This window comes from Rattus norvegicus, chromosome 1 (assembly GCF_036323735.1).
Source record: "Rattus norvegicus strain BN/NHsdMcwi chromosome 1, GRCr8, whole genome shotgun sequence".
Lineage (NCBI taxonomy): Eukaryota > Metazoa > Chordata > Mammalia > Rodentia > Muridae > Rattus > Rattus norvegicus.
In genome coordinates, this window is record NC_086019.1 from 192140032 (window position 1) to 192160385 (window position 20354).

Here is a 20354-nt window from a genome sequence, read left to right on the forward strand (position 1 = left end):
GAGCTTGGTGGTGCACACTTATAACCCTTTCCACTTAGGGGCAGAGGCAGCAAGATTGTGAGGCCAAGACCAGTTTGGGCTAAGAGTGACTTCAAGGCCAGTCCAAGTAACTTATCAAGACTTTTCTCAACAGAATAAATGAATAAACAAGGACTGGGGATATAGCCTAGCGGTTGAGCACTTGCTTAGCATGCATGAGGCCCTAGACTTTCTCCTCAGCCACCCTTCTTCTGGCTCCCCCACCCACCACACAATTCAGGTGAGAGAAGGATCCACAACGTACCTACAGGTTGAGGGAGCTATCTGGGGAATGAAAGGCAGCTGTCAATCAACAGGAATGCCCTGTGCCTCTGGAACTGATAGGAGACAGTGAGTCACACCCACCTGAGAGATGATGAATAACACATACCTGGGAGACACTGAATACTGCACACCTGGGAGACACTGAATACTGCACACCTGGGAGACCCTGAATACCGCACACCTGGGAGACCCTGAATACCGCACACCTGGGAGACCCTGAATACTGCACACCTGGGAGACTCTGAATACTGTACACCTGGGAGACCCTGAATGCCGCATACCTGGGAGACCCTGAATACTGCACACCTGGGAGACCCTGAATACTGCACACCTGGGAGACTCTGAATACTGTACACCTGGGAGACCCTGAATGCCGCACACCTGGGAGACCCTGAATACTGCACACCTGGGAGACCCTGAATACTGCACACCTGGAAGACCCTGAATACTGCACACCTGGGAGACAGTGAATACTGCACACCTGGGAGACACTGAATACTGCACACCTGGGAGACACTGAATACTGCACACCTGGGAGACACTGAATACTGCACACCTGGGAGACACTGAATACCGCACACCTGGGAGACCCTGAATGCCGCACACCTGGGAGACCCTGAATACTGCACACCTGGGAGACCCTGAATACTGCACACCTGGGAGACTCTGAATACTGCACACCTGGGAGACAGTGAATACTACACACCAGAGAATCATCCAGAATAGAAGGAGCTAGGCATGCACAATTTCCACCTTGTTTTCAAGGCCCTGGAAAAGCCTCTGAGGACACAGCTGAGGCATTGCTAGTACTGGCTAGCAAGGACACACAGGAAAAGTTTGATGGCTAGTTTTTGATGGCCTCCATCCTCAAGGCGAACCCCAGTTCCCATCTCTTGCACCTTTGTTAATGTGGTAACCACACCCTTACCCTTGAAAGCACCTCTACATTAGTCTGTCTAAGTAAGTGGCTGCCACTTCCTGTTAGTTAATATTTAAATTTCATTAATGGGGGAAACTAAGCTTCTTCCTGCCTCATCCTCACAACTTCAGATGCAAGTCATCTCGTCCAGCTTGGCTGACCTTTATTTTGTGTAAAAGAAAACAAATGTGAATTTCATAAAGTTCATTGATGCAAGAAGAGAGTCATGGGCTGGGTACCTGTTCCATATGTTTCAGACGTGGCAGGAAGGGAGGGGTTTACTTCTTGGGGAGATGGAGGAAGGTGTGGTTGGTGTATAGATTGGGTGTGTCTTCCTTAGTCGACTTACCAGGTACTAAGAGATGGAAACAATCTTACTGTGTTGCCCTGAAGGTGATTTGGAAGGTCTTGGTGCCCCTTTAATACCATATAGTTTATACTTTTCCTTCCTAAGCTTCCCATGCTTGTTCAAAATGCTCTCCATGAGACTTAGCCAGAGAACAAAGTCTCTGCTGGCCTTTCTGAGACTTCCTGTGTCAATGCAATTAATATAAACTCTTTACCTTGGCCTCAGGCAGACTCTTCAGCCAAATGCAAAAGCAGCCACGTTCTTCACCAAAATACCACAAAACAGTCTCTACGTCACATACTGAAATTCTTCTCCGCTGGAACCTCTTGGGCCAGGTCTACACAGTTCAAATTACGATCAGCATCAAAGTCTTTCACATGCCTACTAGGTTAGCTCATAAAAGCCCCATTGAAGCATTCCACCGGGGGTAACTCTAACCAAGTACGTGAAAAGTTCGTACAACAGGAATATCAAGATGGCACTAAGAGAAGGAAGGCTCTCCCATGCTGACACTAAGAGAAGGAAGGCTCTCCCATGCTGACACTAAGAGAAGGAAGGCTCTCCCATGCTGACACTAAGAGAAGGAAGGCTCTCCCATGCTCATGGATTGGTAGAGAAGTGTGAAAATGGCCGCCCTACTGAAAGCAATCTACAGATTCAATACAATCCCCACCAAAATTCTAACACAATTCTTCACAGAAATCGGAAGGACAATTTTTCGATTCACATAGGAAGGCCAAGCCCCCAGGATAGCGGAAACAGTCCTGAGTGATGAAAGGACTCTTGCAGGTATCACCGTCCCTGATTGTGAGTCGGACTCCAGGGCTCCAGTAATCAAAAACATAGTTGGCACAAAAACAGGAACATTGATAAATGGAACTGAAAAACAAGATGTAAGTCTCTATACCTGTGGACTCTTAATTTTTTTTTTTTAACAAAGAAGCCAAAATTGGAGAAAAGAAAGCAACAAACGGCACTGCTCAAACAGGGCTGCTGTGCGGAAGAAGAAGAAGGGTCTGCTCACCACCCTGGACGAGGCTCCACGTAGATCAAGGATCGAGTGGATACCCTGAATCTGATAGAAGGGAAGTGGGGAACAGGCTTGAGGTCATTGGCACAGGAAAAGATGTCTGAACAGGGCGCTGAGAACAACCGTTAACGTGACCTCACGAAACAGAAAGGGTTTGCAACGGCGAAGGAATCCATCATGAGGGCAAAGTGACAGGCTATGCAACGGGAAAAGTTCTTAACTGACTGCACATCTAACACAGGGTTAGCATCTGAAAGACATAAAGAACGAAAACACCAGACATCATGGAAAAAAATGACACAATTTAAAAGTGGGGTCCAGACTGAGAAGAGCATTTCCAAACGATGAAACACAAACGGTTGGGAAACATTCAAGGATATGGGGTTATCTAACAATGTAGAATACGAAGCCCCAAGCAGGCCCTTTTCCAGTGAGAGTGAGATCTCCAGTGACAGACTCCATCTAGCTGAGTCATCAGTCAAGAACCACCCAGATAACTCAGGCTGTTACTAAGGCTTCTCTCCACAAACTGGCGGTTAAGTCCTGCTGTTGAAAACGGTAGGTACGTGTCTCATCAAACACAGAAAGGTTGAGCTGGTGCATAACTAGAGGCATCACTCCTGACTAGAGCTCATGGTTTGAGAAGGTACTCTGCGTGCTACAAGAAGACAACCGTCAACTCAGTTATGAACCCTGCAACCTACACAGGTGACCTGCCTGCAAGACACGCTGCCTTAACAGTGGCACAAATGTTCTGGGAGAAACCAACCCTGGTTTGTTGTTTGTTTTTCCCCCAACCACTCTTTCATTAGATTTAGAACCCACTCCATTATGTGGAACCCATACCCGATATGTCTCTGGTAGCTAAGAAGCTGGGACTGGATAGGCCGTGGACCAACGGGGAACCAAATACTATTGCTCTGCTAAAGGAACAGAGGAACAGCATGACTTCTAATAACCTTCTGCCGTTAGTTCCCATCTACTGCAAGAAGTTTCTGTGATGCTGGTTGAGTGAGGCGCAAAGACTCACAACCGGACAACGCGCAGGGTAAAACCGGTCTTCGGGTTTGAAATCCCACCACATCCCTGAGCACAAAATCCCACCGATCCCTAGACTGAAATCTCATTCTAGAAATCTTCACCCTTGAAATCTCCACCCTAGAAAACTCCTCCCCCAAGAAACCCTAGGCAAGCTTGTCTCCTGCTCAGTTCCCTGCTGCTCCTCACTGGAGCAGAGGCAGCCACCCTCTCTCGTCTCTCCCTGTGACACAATCTCCGTGTGACGTTTGCTGTGTGATACGACTTCGTGTACTCCTTGGCTCATGACTGACAGGATATCTTTTCCTTCAGAGCTGTGACACCTCTACTGGGGAGGCCTTTTCCCTCAGAGCTGTAACATCGACAGACAATCTGCAGAGAGTGAGAAGCTTTGGAGTCTAAGTGGGGCATTTTCATCAGTTCCCTTAGGGATCTATGTGGAAGAGGAGGTGGAAAGACCATAAGAACCATAAGAACCAGAGGTGGTGACTGACTCTAGGGAAGCTCAGCCAGACACAGCAGGGCTGCTGCACATGCGAATGCACCAAGGCTGGCAGCACACACAGTTCAAGTCAAGTGGGATCCCAGTGCTGAGAGAGGAAAATGGAGAGGTTCCCACCCCAACCAAGAAGGTATCTACAGTTAATACCTTCAGGTAAAGGATATTTACACATGTCAGGGTAGACCCCACAGGGAGTAGAGGACCAGCAGAAAATGAACTCAATATTTTTTATAGATACTTTGTCTCAAGTTGCTTTATTGGTGGGCTTTTAAAAAATCGTCTTATGGGTCATTTATTTGTGTATTTTGGTTTCTGGTGTGTGTGTGTGTGTGTGTGTGTGTGTCTGTCTGTCTGTCTGTCTATGTTTGACATTTGTTTCTAGCTTTGTGTTAGCTTGTTTTTAAAGAGAAAAAAAGGCGTGGAATTGGGGAGGTGGAGAGGTGGGGACAATCTGGGAGGTGTTGGGTAATGGGAAAAGCATGATCTAAATGTATTGTATAAAACATTTTTCAATGGAAAAAAAAGAAAATTTAAAACATCTAAGGAAAAGTAAGAAAAATGATAACTTATCGATTAATTAATAAGAGTTTCAGATACTACATCTAAATTAAGAGGAGATTGAAAATAGTAAATTAATAAAAACATTTAGAGGTTATGTCACAATTAAAGATAAATGTTAAAGAGTGGAGCTTCACCAAACTCTCCCCTCTCGTCTGTCTCTGGCCTTAAACCATCTTTTATTTTCAAGTAAATAAAATTCTGTACCAAAGGAAACAGTTACCATGACTTGCTTTAGACCAAAGCATAAGAGGCAAAGAAATCCCACACTACATTTAAAATTCTCACCCATGAAAATGCCCACCTGCTGGTTAACTTTAAATAGGAAAAGAGCATGATCTACTGACCTAATTCTGTGGATCAAGCTTTGCTCTTTCTTAATTAAACTTTCCTTACATCTTGAAGGACTAGAGACATAAAATGTTTACTCTGGTTTATTATTTTTGTCTGGGTACACCTTGATCTATTTTATTTGTTTGATGTCTTTTCCTAATAATTGTTTTTATGTAATTGTATTATTATTTTTTTTTTTTGAGAAGATCTCTCTTTGTACTCCTGGCTGTCCTGGAACTCACGATGTAAATGAGGCTGGTCTCAAATGCGTATAGATCCACCTGCTTCTGGTTCCTGAGTGCTAGGATTAAAGGCACGCACCACTACATCTGGCTGTTACATGTAATCTTTTTTCTAATAAGAAAAAATGGGAAAAGAGAAAACTGAATAACAAAACCTGTGGTCACTTCATTTTTACTTTATTTACTTATTTAAAATGGAAATATGTATTTCGCATGTGCATGTGGTATACGTGTGCCTGTGGAGTGGATGCCATGGTTTTTCTTGATAGCTTTTCACCGTATTGAGTGAAGGAGGGCCTCTCATTTGAATTCAGAGCTTGTTGACTTAGCTATTCTTGTGAACCAACTCTCTGCTTCCTGAGTGCTGGGACCTCTAGACCCCACCAGCATATGTGTGAATGCTGGAGACCTGGTCCTCCTGCTTATGCAGCAAGCACTCTATCTTGTGCCACCTCTCAAGCCTCATTACACGTTAAAGAAAACCAACTTGTGGTGACAGACACATGGGTGTCTGAGACACTGAACACGAGCCGTTGACATAGGCACTGCCTTAAAAAGATCACTTAGGTCACCCGTGCAAGGATTGGGTGCAGAGAAGCAGGGAGCTGGAAGTACAGGATGGAAAGTTGCAAAGCACTGTTCTCTGGATGGGATAAAACCTGCGATCACTAACTCAACCATTGCGGTCACCTGCACGGGGTCCACATAAGATTGGTTCTGTCGACAATCAGTCAAGGAAGGGGAAGGAACTCATGGGATCCCACCCACGACCTCTGAAGTCTGCCATAGGTTCATGCTGCTTTCAGTCTGGTCACAGAAGCTGGCTTTTATTTTTCCATGGGTAGCGTTGGCTAGTGAGAAATTCATGACGAAGAATAAATGACTGTTGTGTGCTTAGCCTTAAAGAGGTCACTTGAGTCCCTTGCCCACCCCAAGCATGAGGCTCAAGGAACATTTTCAGAAGAGGAGTACAGAAAGAATGTAGGCGCTAGATTGTGGGGAAGAGTGTGCAAATGCTCTCTTCTGAGCGTGACATGGCTCTTGCCCTCATGAAGTCATAGCTATGGTCACGTATGTAGGATTAAGTATGGATGGGGGAGGGGTGTATGAAGGCCCACCACCCGGCTGAGAAGCTATTGGTAGTAGGACTGGTGAGGAAGGAGGGAGGCCATTTTTCTTTCGTGGCTGTTGCTGGTTTGCTCGTGGTCCAGTGAATAACCTATACCCCTGTGTACGTGGGTTGTACTAATGGAACTTAGTGTACTTAAAAGAGGACTGTGAAGGTAGGAGAGAGATATATTGAAGGGTGTCTTGAGGGAGCAAGAGGACAGAGTTTGGAATGAATATGATCAAGATACAGTGTGTGTGTGTGTGTGTGTGTGTGTGTGTGTGTGTACATAAAATTGTCAAAGAATTTAAAAATTATGGAAAAAACCTGAAATTTTATTTCTTAAATAATAATAGAGAAATGTGTTGTGTTGATCTAACATATCCAATATATGTAAAACCCTTTAATTTAGATGAATTACTCTAGTTTTCTTTTCCGGGAATATTCTTTTTTTGCTGTTGTTTTTAAAGTATTTTACTGCATTATTAATTAGTCAATGTGTGTGTGCGCACATGCCTGTGCATGTATACACATGTGTCCCTGCAGACTCACACGCTCAGGAAAAATAAGGAAAACTCTTCAATAATCATGTGTGACTGGTTCTGGCTAACGCACAGAAGAGCTAGTACTGAACAAACCCCTGTCTCGGCTTACATAATTTCATAGCTCCATGTTGCATTTGAGCAATTAAACATGATTCAGAGAGGTGGAATTCCAAGATTTGCTTGTTTGGAGAAATAGGGAGATTTACAATGTAAAATATTGTCACAGCTCTCCTGGTTTTACCAGTCAGCTGCTAGCCCTGGGCCATCCTGTCTGCCTGACAGAATTAAGCTCCTTCCTGATAAGAGAGCTTGGAGTGCTTCCTTTAGCTAAATTCCTCCTCCTCTGACTTAATATTTCCCGAGCACATTTAGCAGACCTTTTATAACATCGATGTAACAATTCTCACCTTCTCTCTCATGGCCACGCGTGTCTGTGACCGCACGCAGGGCACAGCAACAAAGACGAGGGTCTCACTGGAACTGGCTAAAATGGTGAGCTCCAGTTCAGAGAGAGACCCCGTCTCAAAACACCAGGTTTTTATTTTATTCAAATAGGGGAAGTGAGTCAAATACAGGAAGGGGAGGTCATGAACAGGAAGGCTTGTTAGGAAGGCCGTCGGCGTAAACAAATGTTTGTGACATCTCTCTTAAGAAGTTGCTGGTGGCTGGCTCCTGAAAGTCATCACTCTTAGCCCCCAACCTGTCTGAAAGCATTGTCTCACTGTACACAGACAAGTCTGTCCATTCACTCTGGGCCGCAACTGGTTCTCAAGATTTCAGGTTCCTCTCCAAGACATCTGGGTTCCATCTCTTGGCTTATGTCTGTAGGTGTAACAGCCCCGTCTGGTTCCCCACTGTCCTGGGAAGGAACTCTGTTTATCTGTGTGAGATAGAGTTTTCTTGTCTCTTGGACCTGGTTCCCTATGCTTCTTTCTTAATTAGAAAAGGGGGTTGGCTGGAGGTCTGATGGTGCTAAGTGTCATGGTGGTGGTAGAGGGTGTCACTGGGCAGAAGTGTCAGGGTGCTGGAGAGTCAAATGGCAGTTCCTACTTTCCACTTCCTGACTTTCAGCCAGTTATATTGATCTTGACTGATGGCCTTCTTCATGTCCTGGTACACACATATTGAGTGTTGTGCCTTGGGCTGGCTGATCATGTGCCTGCCTTCCTCCCAGGGAAGGACAAAGAAAACGTGAGGCCAAAGCTTTCCTTTGGAAGGGTGAGATGCCAGAGCTGGCCGCTGGCCGGTGGACTCTGCGCTGGACCACCCTTTCTTGATGCTTCTCTTTTCTTCCCTAATTCCCTCCTCTCCCCCTTTACTACATCTCCTTGGCCAATGGTTTTTGGCACCTGGAGATAAACAAAGACAGAAAGATAGTGTCCTGGTCCTTTACAATCTGATGCTATGTGGGGACGTTGGCATTTCCCCTGATACCCTGCTCTCTGCTGGTGCCTCGCAAGGTCATATACTGACTCCATAACTTGGATATTATGAACCACTCATGGTCCATACTTTCTTTCCCTTTCACTTCATGGTTCTTTTTTTGTTTGTTTTCACTCTTCTCTCATATATTACACCCTGACCTCAGTTTCCCCTCCCTCCTCTCCTCCCAGTTCCTCCATACCACCTCTCCTCTCCCTGGTCTACTCCTCCTTTCTGTTCAAAAAAGTGCAGGCCTCCCAGGAATATGAACCAAATATGGTTCTTTTAAAGGTGAATGCGAATATCTTACTCCTCGTTACCTCCCTAGACTTCCTTCTGCCTGCAGGATGAGAATCAAAGTCTCTCAAAACTCCCAGGGCCTGTGACCTGCTCACTCGCAGCCTCTTCCCAGTCCCGCTCATCTCTTGCCAATCCCACCTCTCACTCTGTTGTGTTAACTCTTTATAGTGTGCCAGAGAAGCAAGGCCTCCAGTGAGAGGGCACTTCACGAAATGAGGGGAACCTCTAATAAGAGTAGCTTGTGCCCAAAGAGGAGCTGGTCCTGCATGGAAATTATTTGAGGCTTATGTAGGTCTTGAGTTATAGTACTTCACATATGATGTCACCTGAGTGTCTCTTTACAGTTCCAGCCCTGAGTTGCGTTCTGAGCAATTAAACATTTTAGGGAAGCTGTAAGCTTAGCCATTTTCGATTGATGAGATGCCGTCAGTGTTCTCAATAAAGCAGGCTGAAAGGGGAAGCTTTATACCGTAAAGGTACTGTCGCAAATGCCAGCTACTTAGCACCCCGGCTCTGCTGGCAGCCATTATCCAAGGATGTTCTGGTGGTCTGACACAGTCAGTGCTAACCCTGCCCCCCTTCGGGTGCCTGATGGAGACATGTTCTTGATAGCAGAAAGGGCCTAACGGCCAGCCATGGGCCTGGGTTATCTTCTACAATGGGGCCCAATGAACGAAAATCCCAATGAACACACCCATTGCTTCTGCAATTCAGTTTTTAGTCTTCTGCCTTTAAGACTCAGCTCAAGTGCTGCCCCCTCCAGGAAGCCAACCGGGGTCCCCTCAGTCTGGGTAATATTTCTAATGGTCTCTGCACCTCTTTTTGCACACGGCCCACTTTAATGTTTGCACTGATTGCTGGGTCGTGTTTTCTCTTATACCTAGCAAAAGGCTCAGATTATCCCCCTCAATTATGTTTGTTGAGTGACTAATCCACTGAATGAATGAATGAGTGAGTGAATGAATGCATGCCAGTCTGTACTCCTCATATGGATCACATGTTTAATTCTTAGTCTACTCAGACTAAGTCTAAGCCAGAAATGGAGGGCTCCCACTAGTGTCCTGTAGAATGGCATCTGTTCTCTCTCCTCCTGAGGCTGACTCACACTTCAGGGTCAAGGGGAAACTTCTGCCTGTACAAAAGACTGAGGGGGGTGAGACAGTCAGGGGATTTGCATCTATCCAGGCAAGAATTGGGGAACCAGAAAAATATGTCATGAAGTCATTTCGAGTAGAGCAACTCTCCGTGGAAGAGTGTGGGCTGCCTTAGTCCTGTCTCAAGCCATTTCATCTCGATTTGCTCCCCCCACCTCTGAGTCATGCTGACAACTTCCCTCCTGGTCTCTGACCTCCTGACCACCTTTCTTCTCATTTGCTCCTTCGGTGACTTGGCAGACGTTTCCAAGTTGCTAACTGCTCAAAGCCTGCTCCTGTTCTCCAGTCATGAGCTGTACCTGGACAGCCTTTCTTCTGCTGAAGGGTAAGCTTGGGCCCCGGGAGAAGAGGGACTGGGTACTTGTTCTTAGTGAGCCAGGCCCGTGAGCTGCAGGCTGTGGTTGAGGGATCAGGATCTTGGTAAGGAGAGTGACTTGATGTCAGGGGGGAAGCTGAGACATGGGCTTTGGATCTGGAGTTTGGGGAATGAGAGAAAAACAAAGAGGTCATTTGGGGGAGAACCCAAAAGATCCTGAGAGCGAGGCGAGATGGCCTTGACAACCACAGATCTCCGAAGTAGGGGGAGCCCATACATTGCATGTTTTTTTTTATAAATCCTCCGTGGTTTCCAAGTTTCCCTGGATTCTCCTTCATCAAAGCCCCACAGAGAGACATGGGAAAAATGTGTCTTCAAACGGCGATGCTCACTCTGTGGAAACAGAACTGAAATTTGACAGTGGAAAGTGACTCATGAACTAGGGGAAGGAGAGGCGAGAGATGAGTCCGGAGTCCAGGGCCTCTGGGGGTATTGAGTGTGGAAGAGAGACAAGGGAGTCAGGAGCCTGGGAGATGCGGCTGAGGGGGGTGGGTAGGAAGGTGGTCAAGAGGGAGGGGACCTTCTCTAAAGCTTCTCGTGCTTCCCCAGTGTTTGCTTCTTGTCTCGGCTTCAACTTGGATGCGGAGAAGCCGACACGTTTCCACATGGACGGCGCTGAGTTCGGACACAGTGTGGTCCAGTATGGTGGCTCCTGGTGAGGACTGGCGGTAGCTGTGTAGAGTCCCGTCCCTCCCCAGCCTCACACCCTAGTGGCATCACCTGCATACTTTTTCTTTATGGAATGTGGCACTTTTATTTGTGCTATGAATGTTTTACTCAAAACAGGCCTTTAGAATAATTTCAGATAACGTTTACTGAGCGCTTACTGAATACCTATCCAGAATTTAAATTGAACCTCCATTTTCCAGAGGTGGAGTCAGCGCCCTGCCGTGGCTCCTAACGGCAGCACTCTCTGTCTCCTCACAGGGTGGTGGTTGGCGCGCCAAAGGAAATACAAGCCACCAACCAAATAGGTGGCCTCTACAAATGTGGCTATCATACAGGCATGTGTGAGTCCATCTCCCTCCAGGGTGAGTCACAGCCCTGCCTCAGGCCTAATGCTGAGCTCCTAGGTGTGTGTGGCCTGTGTAGAGTCCAGGAGTCCCACTGTGGCTGCAGCTCTGTCTATAAACTCAGCCTCAGACACGCTCCTGAGCCTAACCATTGGAGCTCCATGATGCTTCAGCTCCCTTACAGTCTGGACGTCTGCTTTACCCGTGGGGTCTCCCTGTTAGCTGGGGGGGCTGTTGATGAGCCTCCCTCATCTCTTACATAACGTCTTCTGTCCTCAAGGGTGACTATGCACATTTCTATCTCCACAGTGCCCCCAGAGGCTGTGAACATGTCCCTGGGTCTGTCCCTCACTGCCACCAACCCTTCCTGGCTGTTGGTGAGTGCCCTAGGTCTTACAGGAAGGTCTTGAGGGGAGGAATAGGGACCCGCGGCTGCTGGGCTTGGGGTATTATGAAGGCTAGAGGTGCAGGGGTTGGAGAGTAGACCAACAGAACAAGCTCCATTCATCACTCCCCTCTGTCCCAAGGCTTGTGGTCCTACTGTGCATCACATATGCAGAGAGAATACATACTTGACAGGGCTCTGCTTTCTACTGGACTCATCGTTCAGGCAGAACCAGAACTTCCCAGCTGCACAGCAGGGTAAGCCAGCCACCGGCTCCTGTGGGGTGGTCCGCACATTGACATCTTGGCTTCAGTGGGTTACATTCTTCTCCAGAAGGGAGGCAGGAAGAGAGAGTCTGGAAAATACACTGCCAGATGGTACAGCTGGAGAGATACTGCTGGTCCTCAGACCTAGTCTGTTGTTGTCTTGGGATTTCGGGTTTTGCACCTGTCAAATGTGACTAGTAAACGGGTGGAACTTTGCAAGCAACGCAAGGTGACCCATTTGGTACATGGCTGTGCTGGTGATATAAGCTGCTATTACTCTTAGAATGAAAGTGTAGAGGGTTGATTTTCCAGTGGCTGGTTCGTGCAACCGTCTGGGACTTGCTGATAAAGGCGCAGTCTGAGTTGGATGCATATATGTTCTCCATCCGTGTGTGTGCGTGCGTGCGTGTGTGTGTGTGTGTGTGTGTGTGTGTGTGTGTGTGCGTGTGTGTACTAGGTCAAGACATGGGTCCCGGCTTTTCTGGTCCTGGTGGAGGACAAGGTGAAGGAGTGTGGGCTTTTCCAACAGCAGACTGAGGCTGTTTTCTGGTTTCATGCTTACTCTGAGGCCCTTAGGGAAATGGATGGGCATCTCTTACACGAATCCCCTGGATTTAGACTCCACCAACAGACATGTCAGAATGCTTGTCCCTGTCTTTTGAGAGAGACACAGAAAGGAAAGGCTGGGAGGAGTGATAGGCATGTCTACAGAGGCTGTGGGCTTGGTTACTGGGCCTTATCTTCTTGGGTGCTTCCACCATCACGTGGGGGGAACAAAGAACGCTGCGGTTAACAGCACCCGTACTCCAGAGGGTAGAGTCCATTTTCTTGTGCTAGAAAACTTTCATCTGAATAAAGATTCTAATATTGCCCTGAAGAGGAATATTAACCGAAACTGAGAACAAGACAGAGGTAGTGTATGGCTCTTACCAGGGAGGACATTGAAAATACCTAACAAAAATAGAGTGTAGCACTAGCCAATAAGGACACGGGCTGGCCACAGACCATGGTCCTTTCCCAGCTGGTTGTCATGGGGAGAGACTGTTGCTGGCTTCTGGGGAGGAACTGAATAGTCTACGTGGAGGAAGAAGGCTCTTGGTTTCTTTTGGTTCTTTTTTTCGGAGCTGAGGACCGAACCCAGGGCCTTGCGCTTCCTAGGCAAGCGCTCTACCACTGAGCTAAATCCTCAACCCCGGTTCTTGGTTTCTTGCTACTGGGACTCCTGCAAAAATGCTTGCATTTTTGTATCTCTTGGGCTGGCTTGGGGTAGACTGTTCACGGTTGTAACCTCTTTGTGAGACTCAAAGGCCTTGTCCATATTAGAGGACGAGGGAAGAGAGAATCTGGACTTATAAGTGGGACTGGGCTGTGACTGTCAGACTGAGGTGGGTGGAGGGTTTTTGGAAAGTGAGTTTTGAGGCCAGGAGATCTTGTGAGTGTCTCTTGGAGGGTCAGAGCAACGTCCTTTCCTAGGGTGTCCAAGGCAAGACCAGGACATTGTGTTCTTGATTGATGGCTCGGGTAGCATCACTTACACAGATTTTGAAAAAATGCTGGCCTTTGTTAAAGCTGTGATGAGCCAACTTCAGCAATCTAGCACACGGGTGAGTCCCCGAGGAAATGCAAGGCCCAGGGACTTCTGGGAGGCTTGCTGGGCTTGCTGGGCTTACTGGGAAGGCTCGCTATGACTGCTGGGAAGGCTCGCTGGGTATGTTTGAGGAGTCCTGGGGAATCTTAGCCTTCACTCCTACGCGCTTTTCTTAGTTCTCCCTGATGCAGTTCTCCCATACCTTCCGGACACATTTTACTTTCAACGACTTTATCTCCACGTCAAGCCCTTTAAGGCTGTTAGATTTTGTTAATCAGCTGAGAGGGTCCACAAGAACAGCCTCGGCTATCAAGCATGTCATGTGAGTCCAGACTTCCCGAACATCTTTTCCCAGAGCATCCAGGGTGCCCTTTGGGCCTCATTTGCCTTTCCAAGAGAGAAATGGGAAGAACCTGAAATGTAGCCTGTTGACTCCTTTGCCAATTGGGGGTTTCTGAGTGGGAGTGGGGCCTCATACAGGAAAGGCTATGTCCCCATTTTCACAGTCAGTCGAAGTCAGTGTCATTTTATCCACAGACCTCCACACTCTCCTCTTTCTTGATAGAACAGAGCTGTTCACCACTCAAAAAGGAGCTCGGAAAGATGCCACGAAGATCCTCATTGTCATCACTGATGGGAGGAAAGAAGGGGACAGGTTGGACTATGGTGATGTCATCCCCATGGCGGAGGCTGCAGGCATCATCCGTTATGCAATTGGGGTAGGACACAAAGAAGGTTGCCCACCACTTCCTCCTGTAACTTCCTCTTGAAGCAGCTTCCTCTAAAGGGTAAAAAATGATTTTCTCATCTCCTGCTGCCTCAGATAAATGGAGTCAGGGAAAGGCTCCTTCAGCCTGGGGACCTGTGACCCCCATTGCTGCAACTCTCCAGTGCCATTTGAGTCTTATTTAGAAAGAATCTCCAAGGCTGTCTGAAGAGTTTTTGGCGTGTGATAGCGCATGTAACGCCTTAGCCACGCTTGCCTCACCGTGGTGAAAGCATCTAACAGAAACACTTAAGGGAGAGACATCTTTTATTTGTCATCCCTTGAGAGTTTCCCGAAGGTATGCAGCAAGATGCGATCGCATGCCCCTCCATTTCCTGTTTCTCTCCCCTGACTACCCCCAGCGTCCTCCAATCCCCGCTTTCCTAATTTTGTGCGTTTTTAAAAGCAACCGAGTCCAATTAGTGCTGCTAAATGCTCATGGCTGTGGAAGCCAGGGCACTGGGAACCCCTGCTCTCAAGGGAGGATGACTCAGCCCTGCCAGCCATGAAGTAGAAATAGCTCCGTGGGATGGAGCTCAGATATCACCTCTCCCCTCTGTGTGGGACTTTGGGCTAGCCTGATCTTCGTGGATCTTGTGATGGTAACCACAGCTAGTATAAAGTTCATGAACGAAACAAGAAGACAGTACTTCACAGGGCTCCTCCTTACTCTCCAGCCCTTACACTCTTCCTCTTTCGGGGTGGAATCACTTATTTTTGACTCATAGTCTTGGAGGCTCTGAGTCCATGATGGAGGAGAAGGAAGAGGAGGAGTTCATGGTGGTGGGAGTGTGATGTCATGGCAATTCACATGTGGAGAAACAGAAAGGAGGAGAGAGAGAGAGAGAGAGAGAGAGAGAGAGAGAGAGAGAGAGAGAGAGAGATGGTTGTAGGATAGCATTCAAAAAGTTCATCCCCTACTTTCGCCAGCCAAGCTCCACCACACAAGTTGCTCAAAACATGGACTCACAGGGGACTTCTCAACTTTAAGCAGTGCAGGGCACGTAGACCTAGGAGAATTTCCATTCTCACTGGGTTGGTCTTTGCTGGGGACAGGTAGGACAGGCCTTTTACCAAGCACAGTCCAGGCAAGAATTAAAGGACATTGCGTCGTCGCCTTCCCGTGAATACGTGTTCAGCGTGGAGAACTTTGATGCTTTGAAGGACATTCAGAATCAGCTGAAGGAGAAGATCTTTGCCATCGAGGGTAAGTTAGCAATGAAGCTACCTGCTTCCCTCAGGAATCCTCAGGAATCCTCAGGAATCCTCTGGAATCCTCATGCATAGGGTTTCCCTTTTTCGAACCCTCATGAGCTGGGCACCATTCCTCGTTGTTGGTCTCTGATCTTATTCTCCTGAGAAGTCTCCTTGAACCTGGGAAATGTCGTCTTTCTTCCTGAAAGCCAACCATCCTGCCTTCCCCAGGTACAGAGACGCCAAGCAGCAGTTCTTTTGAATTGGAGATGTCCCAGGAGGGATTCAGTGCTGTGTTCACACCTGTGAGTTCACACCATCGAGACTGGTGATGAAGGCTGTGGACAGGAGGGCACTGGAGGGTGCTAGCTGGCTAGGAGTATGGAGCCAGGGGAGGTCTTCCTTAGAACTAGGCTGGCATCCTTCTCAGCCCTGGCATCCTTTCCTCCCAGGATGGACCCGTTCTGGGGGCCGTGGGAAGTTTCGGCTGGTCAGGAGGCGCCTTCTTATATCCCCCAAATACGAGACCCACCTTTATCAACATGTCTCAAGAGAATGTAGACATGAGAGACTCCTACCTGGGTAAGAGGCGGCTGTGGGAGGGGAAGGGCGGATTGAGCTGCCTGAAGGCAGGAGAAGCCTTGGTGCTGAGGTCTGGGCTCCTCAGGTTACTCCACCGCAGTGGCCTTTTGGAAAGGGGTTCACAGCCTGATCCTGGGGGCCCCGCGTCACCAGCACACGGGGAAGGTTGTCATCTTTACCCAGGAAGCCAGGCATTGGAGGCCCAAGTCTGAAGTCAGAGGGACACAGGTTGGTGTGGAAGGAGCCAGAGCGTGAGAGTGGGCAGCGTGGCCAGGGTGGGGGAGGGGATGACAGGGCTTTGGAGCCTATGAGGAGGTTGTGGTGCTGGGAGAGGCGGGACCTGGCCGAGAGGGGGCATCTTTAGATGACTTCAGGCTTGGCCCCCCAGATCGGCTCCTACTTCGGGGCCTCTCTCTGTTCTGTGGACATGGATAGAGATGACAGCACTGACCTGGTCCTGATCGGAGCCCCCCATTACTATGAGCAGACCCGAGGGGGGCAGGTCTCAGTGTGCCCCGTGCCCGGTGTGGTAAGTGGCCAAGGGTCCTGGCTGATGGGTGTGGGTGTGGTCTGCCCAGGTTGGGCCTGACACTGCCTTTGTTCTGCAGGGGAGCAGGTGGCAGTGTGAGGCCACCCTCCACGGGGAGCAGGGCCATCCTTGGGGCCGCTTTGGGGCGGCTCTGACAGTGCTGGGGGACGTGAATGGGGACGATCTGGCAGATGTGGCTATTGGTGCTCCTGGAGAGGAGGAGAGCAGAGGTGCTGTCTACATATTTCATGGAGCCTCGAGACTGGAGATCTCGCCCTCGCCCAGCCAGGTGAGGCCCAGTCACTATCTCCCAAGTCTACAGTAGCTTCCTCTTTGTTTCTCATTTCTTTCACAACAGTTGTCTTGCATGACTTCATTTATTTCTTGGCTAAGCCCTTGAGCCTTTCGCAGCAGGTAAAACCCACACAGTTGAGACACGAGACGACTAACTTCTGCACGCCTTGCTTTGACTTGAGACTCAATACTTGAGTAGTTTCCAAACTGCACCCGTCATAGCCCATGCTAGGGACACGAGTCAGGTAGGGCACCTCTCTCACAGGCGTGGCTTGTACGGGGTTCAGTGCAAACTAGGGGGATTCTTGTCCCTTGGGTCAGCATTCTGCATCTCAGTAGCTCCTCCCTGATCACCAGCTCTTGGTCTTGTCCCTTCATCTCCTTAAATACTCTTTAATTTCATTCCATGCTGGTAATCCATGGTCCTTCCAGCTACCTGGGCGGGAGCCCTCCGACACAGTGGCACAGGTTCCCTTAGAAAGGATACCTGCTTGCCTTGGCAAACATCAAAGCAGTCAGACAGGCGGGCGTCCCAGCCGACATTTCTCCAAAGACAACCTTTAACAAAGGCCAGCAGACACACTGAGTGCTGAATGCTCAGGACCACTACCCGTGAGGTGCCCACACACCACCGCGGTGACGTGTAACCTCACCCCCATCAGCACAGCTGGAATCGGGAGGGCCGAGAATCACCAGGGCCAGCTGCACACTCGGGCCCTGTGAGTGAGAGTGTGAAATGAGGCGGCCGTTTTGAAACAACGTGTTAATGTCTCAGAAGCGTACTTGTTTATAGAGTTGTCAACGGACCAGACAGTTTCTAGCTGAGGGAACTGAAAACATGTCCTCGTACAGACTACATAGAATGCCTTTTCAAGCATCATTCACGATTAACAGACAAAATGTAGAAACAACCTATATGTCCATCTGCCTATTAGCAGATAAACTAAACATTTATCCGTGAAATGGCGTGTTACTCCACCATGAGCAGGCTCTGCGCATGAGCCCCGGAATCCTACGCTAAGTAAGAGAACCCAGCTAGAAGAGATCCGATACTGTCTGGTCACATTGATATGAAATGTCTCCAATAGATAAATCTATAGAGACAGCAGGTAATTGACTGGTTACCACAAGCGTGGGCATAAGGGGAAATGATAGCATGGGGTGACTTCTAACAGGTGCCAGATCTCTTTTGAGGTGATAAAGTGTTCTAAAATTGATCATGGGCACGGTTTTACAACTCTGAACACTCAAAAGTCACAGAGCTGTGAGGTGAAGTGGTCAATGTGTGAATATTTAAAATGGTTGTTTCTTCCATCAGAAAAGCACAGGGAAGAGCCCTGTTATTCTGTGTAACATGGGCCAGGTCACTCTTGCTAATTGAGATTGAATTCAGGAGTGCTAAGAGATTAGTAAAACCTTTGTGTGTTGTAAAATGAATTATTTTTAATATAAATGTAAGGAGCTGTATTCTTTTACCTTAAGCTAGCCCCAGTAAGTACATAGAGAAACCAAGATTTATTCCGAGCAGCACCTCTAAGCTGAGCAGTTAGATAATCTACCTCTAAGTGATCTGATTACCTCCCAGCCATTACCCCAGTGTACTTGCGTCTCATTTTTGGCCTGACTCTTTGGGCTGCTGGTGTGTTTCTGTGATCTCTCTCTGGACTCCTTCCTCATGGCTCCAATTCCTCCATCCTCCTGGCCGATCTGAATCTCCCCCTCTCCCTCCCTCCTTCCTCTAGCTGGCAGACATGCTGCCCTGTTCTCTCCTCTTTCCAGCCATTGGGCGGTCAGCATTTATTGACAAGGCCGAGAATAAATGGTAAGGATTGTTTACACAAACCCAAGAAGGAGATTCTTGGTATAAGCATTACAGTGCCATGTCCGAATTGAAGCAAGATATGAGGTCAGAGAAGTAAGCGTTTGAGTAACACAAGGGTCAACTTTACACAGTGCACAAAAACATTATGCCTACAGTGTGTTTCTGTCTCTCCTGCCTCCCATCTCTCTTCCTCTTTTCTAGCTGCTGTTCTGTGAACCGCTCTACCCTTTTTCCATACCTTCTCAGTCATAGTGACCTAAGACCGTGAGCCAATTAAATCCTTCCTCCTTTTTAGTTTCTTAGTCAGGAATTATTAGTCACAATGGCAAGAAAAGGGGCCAATTCGCACCTCTCTGTGTTTGTCTGTAAACTGGTGATCATGGTAGAGCGAACAAGGCACACCTACCTGCTGGTGTGAGCACCGAGCATGTGTGTTCCTACACGGCTCTCAGGCGAGTGCCCAGTCCGTTATTATGTTGATATGGTGAGCTGCACTTGTTATAACTGTTAAGATAGTTTAACAATGGAAGGAGATCTAAAGGTGTGCGCCTCAGGGAGAAAAACTGAAGGTGCATCCAGTACGCACCACTTTGTGGCTAAGAACGTGGAGGCTGCAGCTGATGCGAGGCCGTGGAGGAGTGCTGCTTACTGGCTTGCTCTCCATGGCTTGCTCAGCCCGCTTCCTTATAGAACCCAGGGCCACAGGCCAGGGGTGGCACTGCCTGCATTGTGGTGCCCCGCCCCAATGTATCATCAAATGCCCCACACACTTGCCTACAGGCCAGTTATACAGAGGCCTTTTCTCTAAATTTCCTTCTTCCCACATGAGTCTAGCTTGTGTCAAGTTGGCAGAGAGACTTGTCAGCAGAGAGAGCAAGGCCATTAATAGCACAGTTCCACTAGGCTGCTTGGGAAGGTGTGGCGAAGCCTGCAGTTCTCAGTTAGGAAACAAGCCATAGCTATATCATAGCACTCTTTCCCTCAGACCGACTCTTTCTCTCTTCTGGGCAGAGGATTTCAGCATCCCGGATCTTCCCCAGGCTCCAGTATTTTGGACAGTCACTGAGTGGAGGTCAGGACCTCACCGGGGATGGACTGGTGGACCTGGCCGTGGGGTCCAAGGGACACTTGCTGCTGCTAAGGTGAGCACACTTTCCTCAGACACTCCCCACCCATCCCAGGTTCAGTCTAGGGCCTTTCTTCCTACCTGGAGGCTGTGGTCCCAGCGGCCACGAGCCTCTCCTCAGCCCAGTGTTCTGCCAACAGGACCAGACCGATCCTTCGAATGTCATCAACCATACAGTTCACACCTACAGAGATTTCCAGGTCTGTGTTTGAGTGTCAGGGACAGGTGACCCGTGAGCAGACACTGGGAACTGCCACTGTCTGCCTTCGTACTTATGAAAGCTCCAAGACCCAACGAGGTGAGTCTCTTCCTTTTGATCCTGACCTTGGGAAGCCTCCAGCCCAGGATTTCTGTCTGATGACATAATTTTTGGCCCTCTTAATCTTCCTTGTGTTCTACTCTCCCTTACAGGTGACCTCCAAAGTATTGTCACCTTCGACCTGGCCCTAGATCCTGGCCGCCTGAGTCCCCGGGCCATCTTCAAGGAGACAAAGACACAGGCGCTGACTAAAGTTAGAACCCTCGGTCTGAGCAGTCACTGTGAACCTGTGACGCTGCTCCTCCCGGTGAGAGGATCTACACAGGTTGTGGGAGTGGTTGTGGGAAGAAG

At 48.4% G+C, this 20354-nt stretch overlaps 1 protein-coding gene across 6 annotated transcripts in view; it reads left to right on the forward strand.

Moving 5' to 3' along the window:
* Nucleotides 1-57: 57 nt before the first annotated feature.
* Nucleotides 58-20354, forward strand: part of Itgax (integrin subunit alpha X) — a 31063-nt gene continuing 10766 nt past the window's right edge. Inside the window, exons 1-17 of one of the 6 annotated variants that reach the window (NM_001419757.1) lie at nt 10018-10128; nt 10729-10834; nt 11107-11210; nt 11502-11569; nt 11720-11834; nt 13317-13447; nt 13608-13753; nt 13997-14150; nt 15254-15404; nt 15623-15696; nt 15844-15973; nt 16059-16201; nt 16362-16502; nt 16582-16791; nt 19630-19760; nt 19885-20042; nt 20156-20310. In NM_001419757.1, coding sequence (NP_001406686.1) covers nt 10092-10128; nt 10729-10834; nt 11107-11210; nt 11502-11569; nt 11720-11834; nt 13317-13447; nt 13608-13753; nt 13997-14150; nt 15254-15404; nt 15623-15696; nt 15844-15973; nt 16059-16201; nt 16362-16502; nt 16582-16791; nt 19630-19760; nt 19885-20042; nt 20156-20310 — 2154 coding nt within the window. In that variant the 5' untranslated portion in view covers nt 10018-10091. Of the gene's footprint in view, nt 10129-10728; nt 10835-11106; nt 11211-11501; nt 11570-11719; nt 11835-13316; nt 13448-13607; nt 13754-13996; nt 14200-15253; nt 15405-15434; nt 15697-15843; nt 15974-16058; nt 16202-16361; nt 16503-16581; nt 16792-19629; nt 19761-19884; nt 20043-20155; nt 20311-20354 lie in introns of those variants that run through there. The other 5 variants (XM_039101230.2, XM_039101231.1, XR_005499481.2 and 2 more) reach the window with 5 other exon arrangements.